Source organism: Anser cygnoides, chromosome 5 (genome assembly GCF_040182565.1).
Source record: "Anser cygnoides isolate HZ-2024a breed goose chromosome 5, Taihu_goose_T2T_genome, whole genome shotgun sequence".
Lineage (NCBI taxonomy): Eukaryota > Metazoa > Chordata > Aves > Anseriformes > Anatidae > Anser > Anser cygnoides.
Window position 1 is genome coordinate 32,437,447 of NC_089877.1, and position 21,396 is coordinate 32,458,842.

Here is a 21,396-nt window from a genome sequence, read left to right on the forward strand (position 1 = left end):
CGATGAAGCAGACAAATCTCAGACTTTATGGCTTGTTTGAAGTTATGTCTGTGATTCTGACAATTTATGATACTCACACCTGGCTTTTTTGTCCTATTTTTGTGTTGAAGTTTGCAGGTCCGTGAATATGCAAAAAATGAAGCAAGGCAGGGCACACTGGCAGACCTCATGTTGGTTTTTACTGTATACTGCTCTGTGTAACTTTAAGCTTAAACTTTAGTATAAATAATTTTAATGAAAATACAATGGACTTGCAGAAGTTCTAACAATAGGATGGAATTTCTCATTGTTACAGCTTTGTGGCTCTAACACTGCTCTCAGAAAAAGTGAAGGCCTTTAAAGCTGACTGAAAAGAGAGGGCATAAAATCATCTCCAATACTTATATTGTGTTGTGTGGTTTTTTTCATTGTTGTTTTGTTTGTTTGTTTTCAGGATGAAACAATCAGTTTACATGTGAAGTCAACTGACTGGTAAGAAATTGTGTCTTTGGGTTTTGTGGTTGTGAAAAAAAGATCTTTTCTGAATAAAAAAAATCATGGAGCTACATGTTTAGAAAAATGTTTCTCATTTTCCTTGCTTGTAAAGAATCCGAGATACTTGTGTATATATATAAAAATAAAGGTCTTCAGGCAACGAATTTAAAAAATTTCACTGTTTATAGTATCTGTTTATGGACTACAATATTTATGTTTGACACTTCTTGAAAAGCAGTGTGGAAAAAAAAAAGCAGTATTTCTATTTTTTTTTCTGTAAGACTTCAAAACCTGGTAACTTAGTCTTTTCTGGTATGCTTTCATGGGGCCACAATACCATCTTTTTAAAGCCTTATTGTAAAGTTTATGACTTGTAAGCATAGGTCCAGACCTTAATCGGAATTGATCATGTACATAGGCTTTTTATATCCTGTTTAACTGTGGACTCTGTCTGAGGTCAAGAAAATTAGATGTTCGCCTGGAGTTTGATCTATGTATGGAGGAGAAAAATTTCCTACAGAAACGGAGGAAATTGGTGGCTTCTGCTCTGAAAAAAGCACTTCATTTAGAACGGGACCTACAAGACCATGAGGTATGGGGAGCACTATTGGGGCTGGACTGTGTTGTGTAACAGAAATGAGTTGTCCATAGCTGTTTGTATATTGTTCCTTAACCAGCACTGATGTGTTCAGTGCCCCACATAAAAATCAGCATTTTTTTCTGCATTACTTCTTTTTCATCTGTGAATCCCAGTCCTGGAGAATCATACTTTTTTTTTAGCTGAGCTTTCAGTTACCAAGGCCCCAGATAGGGCATTTTATACTGTCAGCTTTTGAGTGGAAAAAACCTAGCACTTGAAATGATACGTAACACTGAATGATGATGATGTTCCTTATCACCAGCTCTCTCCAGTGGTCACCATTTCAGCTGTACTGTTACTCTAACAGCACAATGTTATTCAACATTTTCCTCTCATCTCTCCTACGTGGGACCATTGTGTCTAGAAATTGTGCATCAGTCTGGATAAGCCAGATCCCATAAGCTTCCATTTGAAGTGCAAAATGAAAATGAGTCTCAGAGCATAAGAACCACAGCCCCTTCAGAAACAAATCTGAGTTTCAAACTCCATTTTCCAGTTGGGAATCCAAGCAAAATAAATTTTCTAGTCTTTCAAAATGTCGAATTGATTTCCTTTTTTCTTTTTTTTGTTTTTCCTTTTTTTTTTTTTTCCTTCTGTTAGAGTGACCTTAGTCTTTTATGGCACTTATTAGAGAAAATATTAGGGTGAAAACAAGAGGAGGCAGCAGGCACAAAATACCTCAGAATTTAGCACTCAGTGAGTTAGGGTTCGCGTTTGTTCATGTACATGCCGGCATGGGGATGGTTGGTGTTTCAGGGAGGGAATATGGCTTGTGATCAGGCACTACAGAAATGAAGAATTTTTCATTCTGAGGATTTCTTTTCACCTGTGCTTTTCATCTTGCCCAGAACATCTGCACCAAAGGCATATTAAGCATGACATGACAGTATGTCTTTGGGTGCTATAAATCACAGACTCATTTAGGCTGGAACAGATCTCTAAGATCATCAAAATGGTGTCCCTGTACACAAACTAATCACACCAGTATACCAGTAGATCATTTCTCATTAACATATTGGTTTTGGGCGGTGGAGGGTGGGAGGGGAGTCTAAGCTTTTACTTTTTTTTATGGGACTACTTTTAGCTACTAATTTCAGGTTGTCCAACAAGAAAAGGGAATGTTTCCTCATACTTAAACCGAAATCAGAATACTTTGCTTTGAGCTGAAATGCTTGATTTGGATCAGTTTAAAGAAGCATCGCTAAGTATTTCCTTGATGTGATTGCCTGGAAATGTGTATAGGAAATGTGTATAGAAAATGTCACTTGGCCCCTCTCCTCTCAGTGGGTTTTACTTGGAGAAATGTGTCTTCCTGTAATATAATTTAGTTTTCTATGCAATCAGGCTTTGTGGTTCATCACTGCAATTATGTACTCTAGGTACCTTATGAGAAATATAATCCAGTCATTATATTTGACTTACAAAAGAGGATGAGCTTTTCTGGTTCTCAAAATAGACCCCTCAGGAGATTATGTTACACGAAGGAAAACAGCATAAGATTGAAATGCCTTGAAAAAAAGTTATGAGCTGTTTCAGTAAGCCAGCATGTAAGAATTTAGAAGCCCAGTCTCTTTAGCTGAAAAATGTCAAAACTACCAAACTGTCTATTTTCTTTAAATTTCTATATGAAATACCAACATTTCTTCTTTCTCTCCTCTGCTTGGGGAAATGGTGAGATGTCAGAATTTCTTGCAGGACCGAAATGCTGTGATTCATTTAGCTGTGACAACATCTGCTCATGAGTACTAAGCTGTTGCTTACCAGCTGCTGTGTTTATGCTTAAACAGGTACCAGTTGTAGCAGTCATGACAACAGGAGGTGGCACCCGGGCACTGACATCTTTGTTAGGCAACCTGCTGGGTCTTCAGAAGCTGGATCTCTTAGATGCTATTTCATACATCACTGGGTCATCTGGCTCAACATGGTAAGGAAATCCTGAACAAAGATGTCGTCTGTCAACTCTATAGCCTGCTATATGAGGTTTATTCTCTTTGTTTTGGTAAAGGAAGGTGTATATTTTTAGTTTCAAGCTTTTTTATTGTTGCATAAGGAACATGTTGTAAAACATTTTAGTTGTTCCTATTGCATCAGATTTCTCAATTTCTACCCCAAATCAACTCTATCTTAATTTCCATCTGCCTTATATTTGACAGCTAACTCAAAGCTTAGCACCTTGATTTAATGAAGTGCAAGAAATTATTTAATCATATGTGGTAGATTTCTATGGGATCTAAATCAAAAATTCTTTTCTCTTTCATAACGTACTGAGCCCCAAAGCCCTTTTTATGAACCTCAGCTAGATTGTTTGTTGTGGTCCTTAAATCCAAGCCTTAAAAGTGAAAGCACACTTAAAAATGTGATAACATACTTCTTTCTTTTCCCCAGGACCTTGTCACATTTGTATCAGAACCCTGACTGGTCACACAAGGATCTCTTGGGACCAATTGGTGAAGTCCGCAGACATATGACCAAATGCAAGCTGAGCTGCTTTTCCCTGGAGAGCTTGAAGTATTATGACCGGGAACTAAATCGGAGGAAGCAAGAAGGATACCAGATCTCTAGCATCGATTTATGGGGGCTTCTGCTGGAAAAGGCATTAAGTGATGGGGTAGCATGTCTGTATTTTCCGTAACAGCTCCTGAATACTGTTGTACAGAAAATGAAGCTCCAGGGACAGGTGCTAGCATTATCAGGCAGATGATTTCTGCTGACTGACAAAGATCATTTGACCCCACATACCTCTTAACATATAATTACCAGCCTAAGAGATATTCAGTAGAGCAAGAAACCTGTATCTCCTTATACATGTATCTAATACACCTAATACTGTATATACATGTATCTAGGACACCTAGTACTGGTGTCCTGCCTTTGGTTTCTTTTGCTCCATTCATCCCTGTGAGAACTTAAATAATCCATGTAAAATGGATGCGCTTATTTGGAGGAATGACAGCCCACTGTACCACAAAACATCCTGTAGTTCTACTGTAATTAAATAAGCCTTAGTGGGTGTGTGAATGCTTAGATCATTCTTTGGTTAAATAAATTGTTTGTACTCAAAGTGAATGGAGAGAATAAGAAATTGTAGCTGGAAACAGGTATTTATTTTCCTATAATCTTGCAAGCCCGTACACTGTCACAAGGTTTCTTGGTTTTCTCTTTCTCTTTTTCTGGTCAATTCTCAGAAAAACAACCACAGACTCTCAGATGAGCGACAGGCATTGAATCAGGGTCAGAATCCCCTACCTATCTACATGATCCTCAACATCAAAGATGACTACAGCCTTTCAGAGTTTAAAGGTGATGACAAAACTGAGCTCTATCTGGACTCAGTGTACCTGTATTATCAGTTACTGCATGCCCTGCAACCCCTTGCACTACTGAACCATAGCATTCGTAACCAGTTCCTTTTCATCTTCCATTTTTAGACTTTGTGCCCAGGCTCTGGAAGGAACCCAGCTCCTACGGGACAGGAGAAATTTGGGGGAGGTTCCTTAGGGCAGCCGAAGCACTCCCAAATCAGAGCCTTACCTCCGCACGTGGAGTAACTTAGGCTGACCCTTTTTGATATAAACTTCATTTATGTCACATATGGAGAGGCTCATTAGGAAGTTCTGCAGGAACAAGTTTGGGAAAAATTACTTGAGTGAGTGACTGAAACTATCAGAATGATACCGTTACCCTCAGGAAGGCCAGACTGTGATCACCCTGCTGATAGGGTTTGTCCTGCAGTTGCTTCCCTGCCATTTCAGAGCATTTCTTTCAAGAAAGTATGGAAAGGATTTTGAATTAAATATTCATTTGGTGTCTCTGCAGAATGGATTGAGTTCACACCTTATGAGGTTGGGTTCTTAAAATATGGTGCCTTCATTCGTGCAGAGGATTTTGGCAGCAAGTTTTTCATGGGTCGCTTGATGAAGAAGCTCCCCGAGTCTCGGATCTGCTTCATGAAAGGTGATGTGCTCCCTTGAGAAACTTTGGATTGTTTAAAAAAGTGCCTAATATATACAGTCCCTGCATATTCAACAGTGCTCTGCAACATGCAGGACTGAAATATAAAGTACGACATTTTGTTCTCAATTTTGGATGCATTCCTTAGGTGAACATCTCAAATAACACTATTCACTATTGTGTTTCTTATGCTTGAAGTTTCAGGGCTGCGTAAGGAAGTTTATTTTCAACAGGTCAGTAGCAGTTTTCCACAGGGAAAACATTTATATTTTGAAACTGGAATCTTAAAGCCAAATTTGTCTATAAATGGGACTATTTTATAACAAAAGCAATGTTGTTATACTGAAGTTGTTATATAATATGATAATTCTGAGTAGTGTTCCCAAATGTTATTGATATTTTTGCAAGTTTAATAGTATTCTATTTTTTTTAAGTTTTTCTTGCATGATTAAAGTGGTGAGTTTTGCCATTTTTATTTCAGTAATGTGTGAATTGCTCCCAGGAAAGCATGAAGGACAGCTTTGCAGTTTTTATGCAATTCTTCTTGTTTTAACTTTGTACAGTGCTAGAATTCTCTACCATACCATTTTATATGCTAGTTCATGGGAGTAAAGTTGTCTGCAGAAGAGTCCTTCTGCTCTTAACTCTGAACAACAGGTGCATTACATGTAAATAAGCATGACACACAACAGGACACCAAGAAGACCAGTAAGAAAGGATTTAGTTACGACTGAAAAGCCCAGATGAAAAACAACATTGTGTTGTATTCCTTATTTGAAGTGCAAAGAAGTTGTGCACCTCAATGTATGATGCAAAAGGAACCCAGAGTCATATTGGTACTAACATGAGAAAATACCTGGGCATGAGGAAGACTTGCAAGACTTGCAAGCCAGGCAAGTACCAAATCCAGAACCGCGAGATGCTAGAGAGTGGGGAAGAGACCCATTTATGTTTTCCCATTTTCATGTATTCTTCTTCTGTTAAGTGCCTTGGGCTGTCAGCCAGAGATAGGAAATAGATCATGGAGCTACGCGGGACTGTGAAGCCTTCTGAGAATATCTCGCCTCCATTGCAGCTTAGCAATGACAGTGGTGTGGTCATACCCAAGGTGGCCAGGTAGCAAGCACACCCTGCACATCCAGTTTGGGTTGAGCTCTGGGTTCTTGCTCCCAGTACCTTAATTAGGCCGGTGACCCTAAAGTGCATCTTTAGAAAGGTTAGAGAGTTAGAGCTATGTTGCCACCTAGTGATGAAACCTAAGTGCCCTCTTGGGATACAATTAAATGTACTGGTAGTTAAGCATGGCTATTTAAGGATAAAAGTGAGGTGTCATTTGCAGGGAGAGGTAATGTCTTAAGTGCAAGGACAAAAGTGACTAAGGACAATGGGAATAAGAAGAGGGATGTGGGGGAGATTAGTCTCACTCAACTGGTGTCAAGGGAAAGTGTACAATTGGCACTGAAGGTGTCTTGTTTTAGGGGACTGCTTTGCAGACCATCCCAAATTGTATTCTGACTACTTGGATCCTGGCTGTTCAGGAGCAAACTCTAAATCTTTAGTTATGTATACAGTTGTATATGACATTTTATAGACCAGACTCTTACTTTATGTGAAATGGCATGGTTTTACTCTTTGAGAGATGCTTATAGGACAAGAATATGCAGGCTAGAAAAAAGTGGCTTGCAAAATATTGGTAATAACTGTATATGACAATGAATTATGGTGGCTGAAGGCCTGGCACAATGTTTAAAACCATGTAGGTTCCTCTGGAGGATAAACTGTGAGCTTCTGTAAAAGAACTTAGTACCATTTTTGGTTAGAGTTCAGAAACCTTGCGGCATTCTGAGACTCCTTGCAAGAGCTGAAAAGTTATGTTTTAAAACCTGTGGAAAGAGCAAAGGGATATTTTCCATTTAAGTATTTCTAAGCAGTTACCCTTTTCTCTATCACTGTACAGGCCTGTGGAGCAATGTATTTTCATACAACCTCTTGGATGCCTGGCATTCATCGGATCCTTCAGAAAGGTGCTCACTGAGGTGCACCCAACACAGGGCTGTTGATGTTGGTTGGTTATATTTCTGTTTCTACTTTATCTGTTGCTTTACAAATCTATAAATGAATATAACATCCAGATACATATAGCAGGATATCTTTATATCTTTGTAAATCTTAAAGCTTTTGGCTTTTTTTTTTCTTTTTTTTTTCTTTTTTTTTTTTTTTGTCCCCTGGGGGTTCGTGTTGCCACTATCTACTTCACTTTACTCTCTGTCTGCATTCATCCATAGCAATGTTATTTCCACTGGTCACCCTTGCACTGAATTTGTGTAAGTGTTGATTTGCCACCAAATATAAAACTACCGAAGTTTTAAGCAGATAATCTTTGCCAGGGGCCTTTCAGGAAACCTGCATGTTGAAACAAACTCAGTGCTGTGTTCTCTGTCTGCCTTGTCAGATCACACTTTTTTTGTCTGTTGTTGTTGTTAAAGACTTGGATGTATCAGTTATGTGGAACTCTGTGTCCTATTTAGAGGTGTTGCCTGTCTTCCCTGTGTTCAAATGTGATCGATGAATCTGGTTCACATACTTTTCACCACTTTCTCCAGGGAAGTGTTGCAGAACCCTTCCCTCAGTAAATGCCAGAGATGACAGAAAGTTATTGGCCCTCATTCTCAATCTGATGAGGTGTCATTTAGCACAATCCTTTTTTTCTCTCTTTTCCACATGTCTAAGTCTTCTGACAGCATTTTTTTCAAAGCCAGTTTGGACTAGCTTTGAAATAAACTGGTCTGGATTCTTAGCCTCTATTGATTTTCACACAGGGAATCCACCTATGATTTCTATCAAACAATAGATCACTTTTTTCTAGCTTTAAGAAGTTTGTTTCTGTTCTCACTTTGTTTTTTTATGGAATATACTTTACTGAACATTGATTTTCTTGTTCCTATTCTGGTATTTATTTGATTGTATGTTGCCATGTCTTACTAGGATCTTCTTTACTTTAGCTGATATTATGGTACACTTTAATTATATAATTATGTATTATTATTATTATTATAATATTACAATTTAGTTCATTTTAAGTATTGCAAATAATGCTTTCAAAACAATAACTTGTTTATCTCTTCTACCTCTCAGAAGGAGATGAGCCTTCTCTACCAGCCAGGAACCATCAGTTGGAGACTTACTTAGTCACCCCTGAATGTGGCATCATGGGCATTGTTCGGGAGGTCCTGTCTGAGCGAGTGATGGTTTCAAAGTTCTACAACTTTCTGAAGGGGTTCCAGATGCACAATGAATACCTTCAGAGCAAAAGCTTTCATATATGGAAAGGTAACCATCTTCGAATATTAATTTCTGCTGGTTAGATGGTTGGTATATTTCTTAGTGAAGAGAAGGCAGATGATGAACAGGCTTAATTCTTCACTTTGGAAACAAAAATTTCAAGATAAGTAGTCAAATTTCATATGTGAATTTGCGAAACAGCTGTAATTGTGGTACAGCTCTGTTGTTACTGAAATTAAAATGTTTAACAGATACTCCAAGAAATCTTTTGATTCTGGGGAAGGGCAGCTACTGCTTGTTGGGAATGCAAAAACAGCAGCATCAGACATGAGGAGCTCTTTTTGTTGTGGATAGATCTTTCTCTTCTGAGTTAAGACTGAACTTCAGGAGTGCAGCAGGGTCTTGGAAAAAGTAATGAGGCATTTATTTCATTATTATTATTATTATTCCCTCTTTTATTAGCCAAACAGCAAATATATTACTTCTTTGGAGAATCACTCATTGTAAGAAATATTTCCTTTTAGATACTGTACTAGAGAATTTCCCCAACCAGCTGACAGAAACAGCAGAGTTCCTGTGCCTTGCCGACACAGCAGGATACATTGATATCAGCTACCCACCACTCATGAGACCAGAGAGAAAAGTGGATGTTGTCCTACACTTAAATTATTCTTCTGGATCACAGACATCGGTGCGATGACCACTCTATTCTTGTCAGTAATGACAACTGTCTTTTCACCCTTTTTAAATCCTAAGGAGTCAGAATAATTTATGTAGAAGAAACTGATATTGGGAGAAAAGGATTCTTGGTGTACAGCTCCAGTTTTCTAGATACCCGGGTCTCACACTAATGCTAACATAACACAGCCAGTCCCCTAAGGAGAACAGAAGTAGTATCAGTTTTCTAAATCTTGTATTTTAATTAAGCCTGTGATCGGCAAACATTACCTTCTACACCTGTGTGCTCCTTGGACCTCAATACAGCTCACTATGTACTCTGTATGGGGTGTTTCTCTGGGACCAGTATTGACCACTGACGAACTCATTTAATTTCTTGTGATACCTCCTAAAGATATCCACATGCAAATTACAAGTAATTTGTCTCTCTAATACAATAGTTTGATTTTTTTTTTTCTAAGTCATGGAGAATAATAATTGTCCTTTATTTGAAACAGAAAGTATGGCAAAAATAGCTAATGATTTGAACTATAATCCCTGGTACCCGATGGACAGAGCTTCTTGAAGACTAAAGTTTTCATAAATGGCAACCAGATTCAGGAATAAAATTCCCAGTTTCAGAAGTGAATTTATCCACCCCAAGATGAAGTTAACATTTCAGTCAATATGACATTTGCTCCCAGATGCCTACATCACTTTATATAACTATCTAAGGCATCTAGGACAGTTAGAGGCTTTTAAATATTTCATGCCAAATTAATGAAGTTTTTGTACTTCTGTGAATTGATGTTTTAAAAATATACCATCTTAAATTCCTCTCCATGCTGCTCATTTCAGGATTTTCTCCAGTAAGGGGCATGTTTCTGTGTTCTAAGTGACTGGGCCACCCCTACCCCACAGTTATGAACATCTTATTTATCTTGCAGATAAAGGCTGAGAAAGAGGAGGTAGGACAACAATCAGGAGTGCAAGTTGGAGTCTTGAAATCTTGAAATTCTGTTGATAACCAAAACTTAATTTCTCATGAAAGAGACAAAGACCAGAAGAAACACTGGCAGCGAAAGCTGCTCCCTGATCTTTGTGTAGTGCCTTTGCTGGATGTGTTGTGCATTGTGAAGACGGACAGAATTTCTGACTTTTTTTTTCCTGTCTGAATGCAGCCTTTGGAAGAAGCCTCCAAGTACTTCTTAAAACAGGGAATCCCATTTCCTAAAATCCACCTGAGTGAAGAGGAAAAGAAAAATCTAAAGGAGTGTTACATCTTTGAAGATGCTGAGACCCCAGGGGCACCAACAGTGGTGTTTTTCCCACTGGTGAATGACACGTTCAGAAAATACAAAGAGCCAGGTAAGCTGTGGGACAGAGTTGGTCCTCCTACCACCCACCCACCCTTCAGTGGCATCAGCTGCCATGGCTCCCATGGGGAGGAATGTGGGTGTCAGGGTAGAGACATTGGTCTCCACCTGGAAAGCAGGATGTATGATCATCTCTATGCCCTATCAATGACTTCTCTTGATTTGGCAGGTGTGGAGCGTAGCCCTGCTGAGATGGCAGAGGGCAATGTGGATGTTTCCAGCCTTTTTTCCCCATACTGCATAAACAGCTTTACCTACACAGAGGACCAATTTGACAAGTTGGTAAAACTGACCAGCTACAACATTCAGAACAACAAGCATCTGATTCTTCAGGCTTTGAGTTCAGCAATAGAGCAGAAACAGCAACACAAAAAATGAATGCTGTCCTGAGTTCAGAAAGATGCCTATATCACTTTTTCTTCCCCTGCAGAAGAATCAAGACCTGTTGATGAATGAATATATGGACTTGGGAAAGTACTAAGACTTATTTCAGCCTGTAGTCCCTCTCCACCAAGTGGCAATCCTGGATAAGCCCATCAAAAAGATTAATGATCAATCTTGTGCTTTATTTAAGCAGGTTTGCACTGCTTGTGATTTTTTTTTTCATGTGTTTATCTATATATATCTCTATATGCAGTAAATCAAAGGTTAGGAAATATGGGGCTTATTGATGAGTTTTTTGCATGCATGAATGTGGAACAGTGAAATAACTCAAAATTTATTGCACTAGTAAAAGTTGTATGTGAAGATAAATGAGATACAGTTGTTTAATTTATTGCAAATTCAATGCAATAGAAAAACATGTAATAAAAGTGGACAATCTCAAAGAATAAGAGAAAACTAGATTTTGTTTTAATGTCAGCCTGAAATTTTATTGCAAATAACATGCAAAGCTAAACATAAAAGATATAGAAAAACTGAGATTTCACGTGTAAAATCCAAATTTTCCATGCTTCTGAATTTACCAGTTTTATTATGCCACTGATATTTGGGTTTGGAAAATCCTCTGGAAGTGACTGCTCCATACCCTGTAGTGAGTCACGAACTGCTCTTCTGGTGCATGCGTATGTACCTGACCTGTGGTTGTGCTTTTCCTTAAATACTTATGGTGTTTAGAATATCCATCTCATCATCTACTTCCCATTAGTTTAAACTGGTCTAATAGTATTTCTTGTTATTATGGGATAGGGATTCTGTGAGAATAAAAACATTAAAAACTGAGAGATATTCAGATTTTGTGGTAAGAGGACAAGCTAACTGTTTTACACTGATATCCTGGGGCAATTCATGGGTAATTACGTAACTTTGTTAGTCCTTGAATATATACAAGTAACACAGGCTTTGTGCAACTACTATAAATAGCATAAGGCGATTTGTTGAGATTGCTTATTTTCTAGATGGAGACCAAAATAATTATTTGTTTTATGAATGATTTTAATAATGCAAGTACTCAGCAAACCTGTTTTGTTACAACAGAGAAGCTGATCTTACAAATAAAAAAAAAGTAATGCTTAAGTCAGTATCAGCTGCGCTTTAATTACTTCAAATTTAAATAAAACACAGTAACTTGTCTGTGTTGAAGTAACATGTTAGCACACACAGGACAATGAGTGTTCACCTTGAATAGATACAATCATAGCCAAAATATAAGATAAATCCTTAATTGAAAACGAAACATGAACTTAGAAAAGGTTGAAAATTTCTCTCCTCTCTTGCTGTCATCTTCTGTCTCTCTTGCTTCAAGCATACCTCTATGGCTTTTAGCCCTTGTCTTCTTCATTATCCTATACTCACCTCTAATGACATCAGCCCCCTTAGGGGTGGTGTGTCCTTGCCCCAGCTGCTTTTCTAGGCCCTCACACCTCCATCCAATTTGCAGCCCTGGTTTAAATCTCCACGGAGCTGCAGTGACTGTTTACATGGTTGTACTCATCAAGGGTTCTTCTCATTGTGATCTCTGCTGCTGAATCACTCAGTCCCCTTCGGCATTGCCTCTCTTCTGTCCTAGCTCCAACTCCCTCTTGGGCTTCCCTGCTTGTCATTATGGCAAATCTATTTGGGGTGACACATATTTTTGCTACTTCTCCCACCTGCCTGTCTTCCAGATGGAGTTTTGGGCATCTTCAAAAGCTGCAAATGAGTTCCCTTTCCTGCCTTCCAAGATCTTTACTGACACCAAGTTTCAAGAGCCCAGCCTCTCTTTTCCCTTTCCTGCCCTTAACTATAAATCCATTGCTTCCCTTGCCGTGTTTTTGTTTGTTGGTTTGAGTGTGCCACTAGAGCACCCCCTCCTCTGCTCCACCCTACAGGGGCTGAGCCTGTCCCCAGGTGCCCTTCCTACCCACAGGCAGTCTGGTCGGGCCTGCACAATAGCTGCTAGTGGTGCTTCTGGTGTGGGTGAAGATCTTGGATGAGAACTGGATCTTCTTGTCAATCTTCCCTTTGCAATCCTCAAACATCCATGGCTTGCTTCTTGCAGATGTACCTCTGCAGCTTGCTCCCTTACCTACAGCCACCCGAGTCCCACAGCGAGGTCCTTGCTGTGACCCTGAAAATACCTATGTGTCCTATGTTGTTATGGGCCCTGAAAAAGTTCTCACTTAATCCTTCATCCTCGGGCCGTGGGGGCCTTCACCCAAATACATGTAACAACCCCACATGTCACGCTTCTGAGCTGGGGTGTAGGACACCAGACCCGTCTTGTCATCTGCAGTCAAGCCCATTGCGCGGCCTTCTCGCCCATGACTCACGTGTGCTCCCCTGGCACAGCAGGCCTTGTCTTGGCCTGTAAAGTCATGCAGGCCCCTGCAACCTGAGCTGAAATATGTGACAAGGCAGCCTGTCTTTGTGTGTCCATCATGGGGAAAGGAGGGAGCACAGTCATTTGGGACAGCTGGTTTCTTCCTCTCTGAGGTACTACAATAGTAGCAGTGGCTCCAGATGCCTCTTCCTCAGCAGTGGCCTGTTCTGACTCCTATCTAGTCAGCACTCCCGGTCCATGCTTAGTAGAGCTGCTTTATGACTTAGGGGCTGATTAATTTGCTGCTTGCTTTTTATCGTTAAATTTATTAATTAATTGAACGGAATGCTTGCAGAAAGTCCTGGTGGTCAGTTCTGCTTGCAAGCCAGTGCAGGAGCTTTGTGTGGCTTTGTCCTCTGGCATTTTATGTTCTGCTTCGCTGCAAATTGGGTGTGTTCTTTGCATGCAGCCTCTGGGCTGTACTAAGGCATTGAAGGAATGCAGGTGATAGCTACAGATGTGGCATTTAAAAGCACCTTTGGTTTTGCAGGTTGGGAGTGTCCCTTTTTACAGGAAATAGGAGTAATCCCATGAAATCATCCCCTTAAGGCAGGAAACAAACTAGAGGGGGAGATGCTGAAAAAATCCAGGCCTGTGCTGTATTTCAGAGTTAGGCACTAATATCGTAAACATGATTTTTTCCTAAATATTTTGAAAGGCAGAAGTCTTGACAGCTGTGGTAATAGGAATTACATACACTAGCACAGAGACCTTCTTAGTTGTAATGAATATGTCCTGCATCTTTTCTGTGTCTGGCTTTTCCTTCTTACCTATTCATTATGTGGAGGTAAGTGAAGGTATTAGCATGCAATTGCACCTTTGCCCCAGCCCTTCCGATTATCACAGAGAAGCATCAAGCACTGGGCAGTTCAGGAAGGTGAGTCAGCTTGTAGGAACCTAAGGAAAACAGCAGTGGGATTTCTGAACCCCTTGTGTGGTGTGTGAGTACATGGACAGTCCTGTCAGGCGAGCACTGCTGAGGAAGCAGAAGCAAATGGGATTCTCAAAGTACTTTAGCCACTGTGTCGTTTTGTTTGCTGTGGTTGGCAGCACCATTTAATGCTGTTCTGTAACCCATAGAGTAATCAAACAAAAAAAATATAAACTGTCTGAGCGAAGCAAGCAATTTGTTTGTGAGACGACATGTTGCACCACATAAATTATGGGAAGTATTTGCCACAGCGGATACAAGAGAATATGGGTGATAGAGCAGGACTCCCTTCTGTGAAACCCTGTGCTAAAACCTGTCCACGTGTAAAACTCTGCTGTGTATGTGCAATTACCCATCATGTTACTAGAGAGAGTGACAATGCTTCAGAGGAGGCCATCAAGGTCTCTTTTCTGACAGGGTTGGTTTCCTTATACCCTCATCATAGTATGCTGGTCCACAGATAGCAATGGGTGACAGCTGTGTCTTTTATGCCACTGAACACTTAGACCTTTGAGCTCCTTCTGAAAGCCTATCCACTGAAAGTTTCCCATCTAAGCCCACCACACCCACAGCATTCATAAAGCACTTCCCCAAGACCCTCCCCACACTTCATATCAAAACTCTGTGATGTTTTGTCATGCCTCCAATTTCTTGCTCCTTGGTTTCTGAGGTCTCCTTTCCTTTCCCTTCAGCCCACCATTTCTTATCATATTTTTTCTACGTGGTCAGGTGTCTCACCAGGACGTTATGGCCTGATCCCTGCTATACTAATACCAAATACTATAATACCAAATACTATAATACTATTAATACCAAATACTATACTAATACTAAAAAATACTAAACTTGTAGTGTTCCTGCTGGTTCTAAGTATGACCAAGATCCCATCATTCAGACCTGAAATTTCTGGAGGTACCATTGCAGTAAAGAGGAGTCGTGAGAGAAAAAGGAGAAAGAAAACAGATGGGATAAAAGGCAAGGGAGGGAAGACAGGAAGAAGGAAAAAAAAATTTGGATCATTTGAATAGAACTGAAAAAGGGAATTATAGTTATGTGGTATTAAGAGGGAAAAAAGAAAGACATATTTTGGAAAGCCAAGAAGTCAATGAGAAAGGAAATCTGGCAGGGAATTGGAGGAAGGAAAAAAAAAAATAAGGAGGAAATCAGGAATGAGAAGGGGATGGAGACAAACATTTTAAAATGGAGATCAATGTATATCCTTCCTCTGCTTTCTTCAGAGATGTCTTGACAGGCTCTTCCATTAAAAAGCATAACAACCAGAAAAACTGCAATCCAGAAAACGTGATAGCATTAAAAACTACTACCACTGAGATTCTGGCTGCTGTGCTGCACAGAGTCAAGATATACAGGCTGTGAGTATTTGCCAACTTGCAGCTTTCTCTTCTTTTCTCTTCCCTTACACACTGGGAAAAGCCAGCCCCTAGCAGTATGACTTTTCCTGCCAGCTGCTGCTTTTTGCACCCTCCCCTCTTTCAGCTAATAATCTGTAAATTAGTTGTAAATACATTAAATGTGTGCTCCCCTTCTATTTCCTTTCTCCTGATGTGGTAATGGATCATCCTTTGAGGCTGATAACTATCAGGTAGGGAGCTGCAAGTTTCTTCATATAGTATTATGCACTTTTAAATCTTAAGCAATTAATAGTTACTTCTTTAATTTTGCAATTTCTGCTACTCAGCTGGCTGACATCCAAAATTATTCCAACCAGTCTTGAAAGCAAGCCATGCTCCAAATTCCTCCCTGAGTTGTAGTTGTTTTGTTTGCCATCTACTTGGTAAATGTATGATGTGGTTTATTTTTGAGATTTAACTGATGATATAATATCTCACAGAGACCAGGATCTGTGGGAGAAGATATGGGCAAAAATTGCATGAAAAGGCCTATAATTTGATACAGATTAAAGTGTTTTGGTTAAATGTGCAGAAAAGCCTTCTGTAAATCCTTAGTGTAGAGCTTCAAAAACTACCTTTCTGGTCATTCTTAAGCTCTGATCCATGATTGCTGCTGGTACAGGAACTGATGGCCTGTAACACACAGCTAGTTTGGGGCATGGGAGGAACTGTCACACCAGTCACTGCCCTTGTGGAGGTTTCCAGCTCATAAGGAGTTGGCAATCTTGCATGTAGTCTGAAGAAATATGGAGGTTGAACTTCCTTCTGAGTCTTCAGAAGACTTTGGAAACCACTCTTCTAGTTTACTCTGTTCCTGGGAAACCTTCTCCAAGTATGGAAAATGCCCTTGGGTCAGTTAACTGCAGGCATGGAGGACTTTATCGCTGTACAGGTAACTACTGAGTACTGTATGTTTGCAAAATGCATAAAATCTGAGAGACACAAAATGGAGCATAGGTCTCTACTTTATATAGGCTGCTCTAGGATGTGTAAGTGCTGGGTTTTATCCAGTACATCAGTAACTGTAACGTGAAAGAAAAGTAGCCAAGCATTTAACTTTGAGTGCAGCGATATAAAAAATCGTTGTTGATGCCAGTCTCTTTACTCAGAAAATAATATCTCCCAGTATTAGAACTGTCTTGCCCTGATGCATGCAAATGCTTATGTATAAATGTGATGGATATAAATCGCCATAATTTTCTTAGTATCATCATCATGTCTTAACAGGAATGTATTATAGTATTGTACTACTGTTTGGTTAAAGATTAGTTTCAAAATTAATTTCCCAGATTTCTTACCTGTGTCAAGGGTAAAGATGTAGACAACAGCAGTGCCCCTGTCTCCAGTGAGTTTCCTTTCCTCTCCAAATCTTCCTTCACTGATGATACAAGTGATGGCCTAAGACACTGTTCCTTCTGTGGGAAGAGGATGTAGCTGAGCCAGAATGCCCATTTGATTTTGCTCTCCATTTTTTTTGCAGAAGTGTCTATGTGTCTGAGAGCAAAGAGTGCTCACAGCTGGTCTTTTTTGTATTTTCAGCTTGTCAGAATGACCCCAGGCTAGGTATGGCAAGCACTCAAGGAAGAGAGTAGTGTGCTGTTTGCTGCCATGAATTAGAGTTAGATGTCAGGCAGTTTGGTTACCTGGCTTTATCTATCCTCAAATTACTGAAATATGATATGTAAATGAACAAAATAATTCCATTTGGAGTCTTTGCTCTTCATTCTATAAACTGAGACCATCCAGATTTGTACAGTCGGATTTTAAATTAAATAACATTAGTTTAGTTGTTAATGCAGCCTCAGAGTTTTCTTCTTTTATGGTGTTCTCTGTGGAGTCAGTCAGGTAGGAGCAGAATAACTTGGTTTCACTGAAGGCCATAGAAATCTTTCCAGATGGTCCTGTATGCATGTAACTGGGCATTAACTCCACAGACATGGAAGTCTGTATGCAGAATCTGGGTATTCTTCTCCACAGGTTTCCTTGATGAAAGGATTCTGAACTTTCCTAAGATTCATCACCTTTAGAGGGGTTTCCAAATGAACATCATCATTTATGCTGATGGTTCTCTGAACTAATCAGCCTTGGGAAAGCTGGCCTGGTCTAATAACAAGTATACAAGTATTTTTAGTGTCCTGTGGCAGGTCTTCCAAGGTCAGGCAGGTCTTTACTGACAAGGCCAAAAAAAAAAAAAGAGGAATGATTGTTATGATTGTTCTCTGAATGCAGCTGCAAGAGTTCTCCAGGATGCAGCACAGTCTGTGACCTGAGGCCAGAAGATGCTCCTGCACTTTATGGGCACAGCTATTTTTCATGCTGGAAATGCAGATGCTATGACACAGCCTACTGTTACTGGAGCTGCTCGTTTGTTATTCATTTGTTTTTCTGTGTTTGAAGATGGTAATTTCCAGTGGGTATGCCTGGAGATGTTCGTGTGCTCTTTTCTTCATGCTCTTTAGTCGAATAAAATCTCTGTAAAATAAAGCTAAAACACTGGATAGTATATTACATTCACCTATTTCATTTGATACACTTTTCCAGCAGCTTCTGTCTAAAGTTCAGTTGCATTTCTCTGGAAAATGTACAAAAACATAATTCTTACCTGATTTGCACAGTTATTATATATTTCCTTGCTTTTTTTGTCTAATTTAAGATACTGTCAGATTCAGTAGTCCTGGGTAATGATTGTAGCCATAGGCATTTACCTCGAGATCTTCGCTAACCCTTGCAAACATCCACCACTTTCTCCCTGCTGTTGTAGGCAATCAGGGACACCTCCTCCACACCCGACCCTCACCTCTCCTACCTACAGCTCAGTTCTGCAAACCAAAGACCCAGTCTTGGCCTTGCTTCCCAAGGAGCAAGAATCGGAGGCAGCCCAGCAGGAGCTGGAAACTGCTGGCTGGTGCAATAGCCTGCCAAGTGGTGGGGATGACACCTTTGGGGCAGGGGTTGTGGTGGTGATAGCTCCTGTGGGGTGCAGAACTGTGCCTCTTTGCAGGCATGACAAAAGGGTGGCAGTGATGGAGGGACCCAGGGACAAGCACAGGATGGGATAGGTGCCGTCGCTTTCTGATTAAAGCAAGGTACCACATCCCTTCCAGCAGCTGTTCTTGTCCTGTAGGAGCCTTCCCTAGAGCAGTCATCCTTGGTGCTCCATCATCTCCAGCAATGGGAGGGGAGACCTTTACTTATAGAGATGAGATGGGTGGGGCCTCAGGTCATTTTATAAAATAACTTGTCATTGACTCCTACAGGAGTAAACCCTGCAAACATGTCTCAGGAACTGCTTCCCGTGGATGTGCCTGAATCGTTCTATTATATGTATCCAGGGAAGACCATGATACCATCAGATACCAAAGCACTGGAGGTAAGACATCAGCTTTAAAAGTTTGTTACAGGCCCAGTTAAGATGTATTTGACAGAAAACAAAACCTGTTTTTATGATTGTATTGATATACATGGTATATACATGGTACTGTGCATACTTGCTGTCTGATGGGACCAGGTGGCAATGCCTCTGCATGAAGGAGTTTTAAGGTGAAACATTTTTTTCATGGCTATCAGTGGCAAAAATCCTCTTGCCTTCACTGGAGCCAAAGCTTTCAGCTTTATGGGCAAAATGAAAGTCTGCCTATCAAGGAAACAGAAAAATTAGAGAAAGTGGAAAAAATGAACACGGACAGAGACAATGTTTAGGAGAGTGAATTGCCCGTGTAAACCCAGAGCTACTTCCAAATAATATAAATAATAAAAATAAATAAAAAATGTTTTCCATACTTCACATTTTTAGGAAAGAAAAGCTCTTGTATTCAGTACAGCTTTTTGTTCCGGAATCAGATATCTCTTATTAAAAACAAAGCATGTGTGTATCAATAACAAAATTTTGATACATTATAATTAATGCAAGAACCTCATTCTCTTCTTGTAAAAGAGCTACAGACAGGATAAAGCATGTGGAATGGGAAATTAATATAATTTCAACATTCCCAGTTTGCTCCATTTTCCATTTTATTTTTCATTCTTTGTGTCATTTCAAGCTTTGCATTTAATTTTAACTGAAGTATGTTATATATTTTTCTCTGTGCTCTTTGGGTAAGGACACGTCTCTTCAGGAAGTACTCTACAAACAGAAACAGAATACTTCTGACATTTTTGTAGGAACTGTCTCGCAGCGGTGTTTTCCTATGAAGCATTTCAGAAGTGGGCACTTTACATTTTAGAAGTGTTTTTGGACTTCTGTTTCCTGGGCGGAAAAAATGAAATACTATCTATAAAATTTTGCAATTACAGTATGTCTCAAGATTGAAGTGTGAACCCAGAGTAGACAGATCGGGATTATTTTTTTCATCAAGATTTAATGACTTCTGAGAATGAGAGCAGGTTGCCAAAAGAGCATATTCAAAACAAAAAACAAACCTTTGTTCACTGAATAAATTCAGGCACTTTTTGGTTATCTTCTGACTAAAACTGCTCCTCCTTCACTGACTTGTTGAAAGTGCACCCCCTTGCCCCCTGGATTTAGTGCCCATGTACAACAAACCATGTGGTGGTTTGTTCATTATGCTGAGTGCCATGCCACAACAGGGAGTAACCAACAGCTGTTCTAATTGGGGTTTAAGCATGAGTTATTGCAAGTAGGAATTAATAATCTATCCTGATAATACTGTTGTTGTTGTTGCTTTAATGTTATCGTTTATTTCTTCAGGATGAAGACGACTCAGACTTAGACTCGGACTTGGACTCTTTGGGTTCTTTTGATTCTTTTGATCCTTTTGGAGGTACTAGACCTCAAGAAGAAAATGAACGAAGTACTGAACCAGGCAAAGGTGATTTCAAGGTATTATGAATAAGAGAATTTTGAACCAAAAAGAGATGAAGGTTTTGTTTTGCTGAAAGGGAGAAGGCTCAGGCAAATAAATAATGATGGCAGGTGTTTGAGTGGTACAAGAGAAACATCCCTAAATTTATTGATTGGATAGTTTTATTCCACTTACATTTGTGATTTCCAGAATTGCTCATTGTATTTCTCTCTTACCTTTTATTAGAACTATGCAGAATATCTGCACACTGTTTTCATCCTTCACTTATTTGTAAAGGAAATCCATTGGTGCACTTTCTTTTTCGTCAATGCTTTTCATAACTGAAATGGTCAAAGATAACAGTGATCCCTGTTTTGCTGTAATGATTTTTCCAGTGCAATCTCTAGTTTAGCAATTTATGGGGAAGTCCTAGATTATCGATCCCTGTCTTTTCACCACTTCTATGCTCCATCAGAAAAAAAACTGTAATGGGGAATTTTAGGAATAGAGTGATGTTTGAATGTACTAATTTCAATGAGGGTTCTCATTTGTGATACTTTGCCGCTTGTGCAGTAAATACAGGCATTGTTTCCTATCTGTCAGGATTAGAGAAGCGTAAATGAAGATTTGAATCACATATAACAATGTTTTCCAAAGAACTGTCTGATTCTGAGCTAGATAATTGCATGGCATTTTGCATTATAATTGATTTAGACACATTATATTGAGACAGAATGAAGCTTAAATAGGAACTTTATCTAGAAGTTGAAGTAATATTGTAAATGAGTAAGCAGGTGAGCTTTGCAATAAACTAGATATACATGGAGATAGTCCTTGTAAAATTTAGGCAACAAAAACTTTTAAAGCAAATTCACATTTGCGTTCCCAGTTTTTTTACTTCTTTGCATACACTACTTTTTTCAAAGTTTAGCTTTTCTATTTACCCAGTATTAGGATTTGTATTAAAAAAAATAAAATCAGTCATGTAAAGATTTTACTATATTTTCTCAGGATATATTCTACCAGTTTGGGGTCTTTTGGGCTTTTAATCTTGCAAATATTTAACTTACA

The 21,396-nt window shown here is 39.4% G+C and overlaps 2 protein-coding genes across 3 annotated transcripts in view; both read left to right on the plus strand.

Annotated features, from left to right (window-relative positions):
- LOC106042985 (cytosolic phospholipase A2 epsilon-like) overlaps window positions 1–10,993 on the plus strand; it is a 30,594-nt gene extending 19,601 nt beyond the window's left edge. The window contains exons 10-20 of one of the 2 annotated variants that reach the window (XM_013192252.3): window positions 434–471; window positions 931–1,066; window positions 2,902–3,038; window positions 3,500–3,722; window positions 4,300–4,414; window positions 4,931–5,068; window positions 7,023–7,130; window positions 8,201–8,395; window positions 8,872–9,038; window positions 10,186–10,372; window positions 10,550–10,993. In XM_013192252.3, the coding sequence (XP_013047706.1) occupies window positions 434–471; window positions 931–1,066; window positions 2,902–3,038; window positions 3,500–3,722; window positions 4,300–4,414; window positions 4,931–5,068; window positions 7,023–7,130; window positions 8,201–8,395; window positions 8,872–9,038; window positions 10,186–10,372; window positions 10,550–10,758 (1,653 nt within the window). In that variant the 3' untranslated portion in view covers window positions 10,759–10,993. Of the gene's footprint in view, window positions 1–433; window positions 472–930; window positions 1,067–2,901; window positions 3,039–3,499; window positions 3,723–4,299; window positions 4,415–4,930; window positions 5,069–7,022; window positions 7,131–8,200; window positions 8,396–8,871; window positions 9,061–10,185; window positions 10,373–10,549 lie in introns of those variants that run through there. The other variant, XM_048065177.2, reaches the window with a different exon arrangement.
- Window positions 10,994–16,003: 5,010 nt separating this feature from the next.
- LOC106043002 (uncharacterized) overlaps window positions 16,004–21,396 on the plus strand; it is a 56,174-nt gene continuing 50,781 nt past the window's right edge. The window contains exons 1-3 of the mRNA XM_048065172.2: window positions 16,004–16,415; window positions 18,781–18,893; window positions 20,232–20,363. Of these exons, the coding sequence (XP_047921129.2) occupies window positions 16,358–16,415; window positions 18,781–18,893; window positions 20,232–20,363 (303 nt within the window). The 5' untranslated portion in view covers window positions 16,004–16,357. The remainder of the gene's footprint in view (window positions 16,416–18,780; window positions 18,894–20,231; window positions 20,364–21,396) is intronic.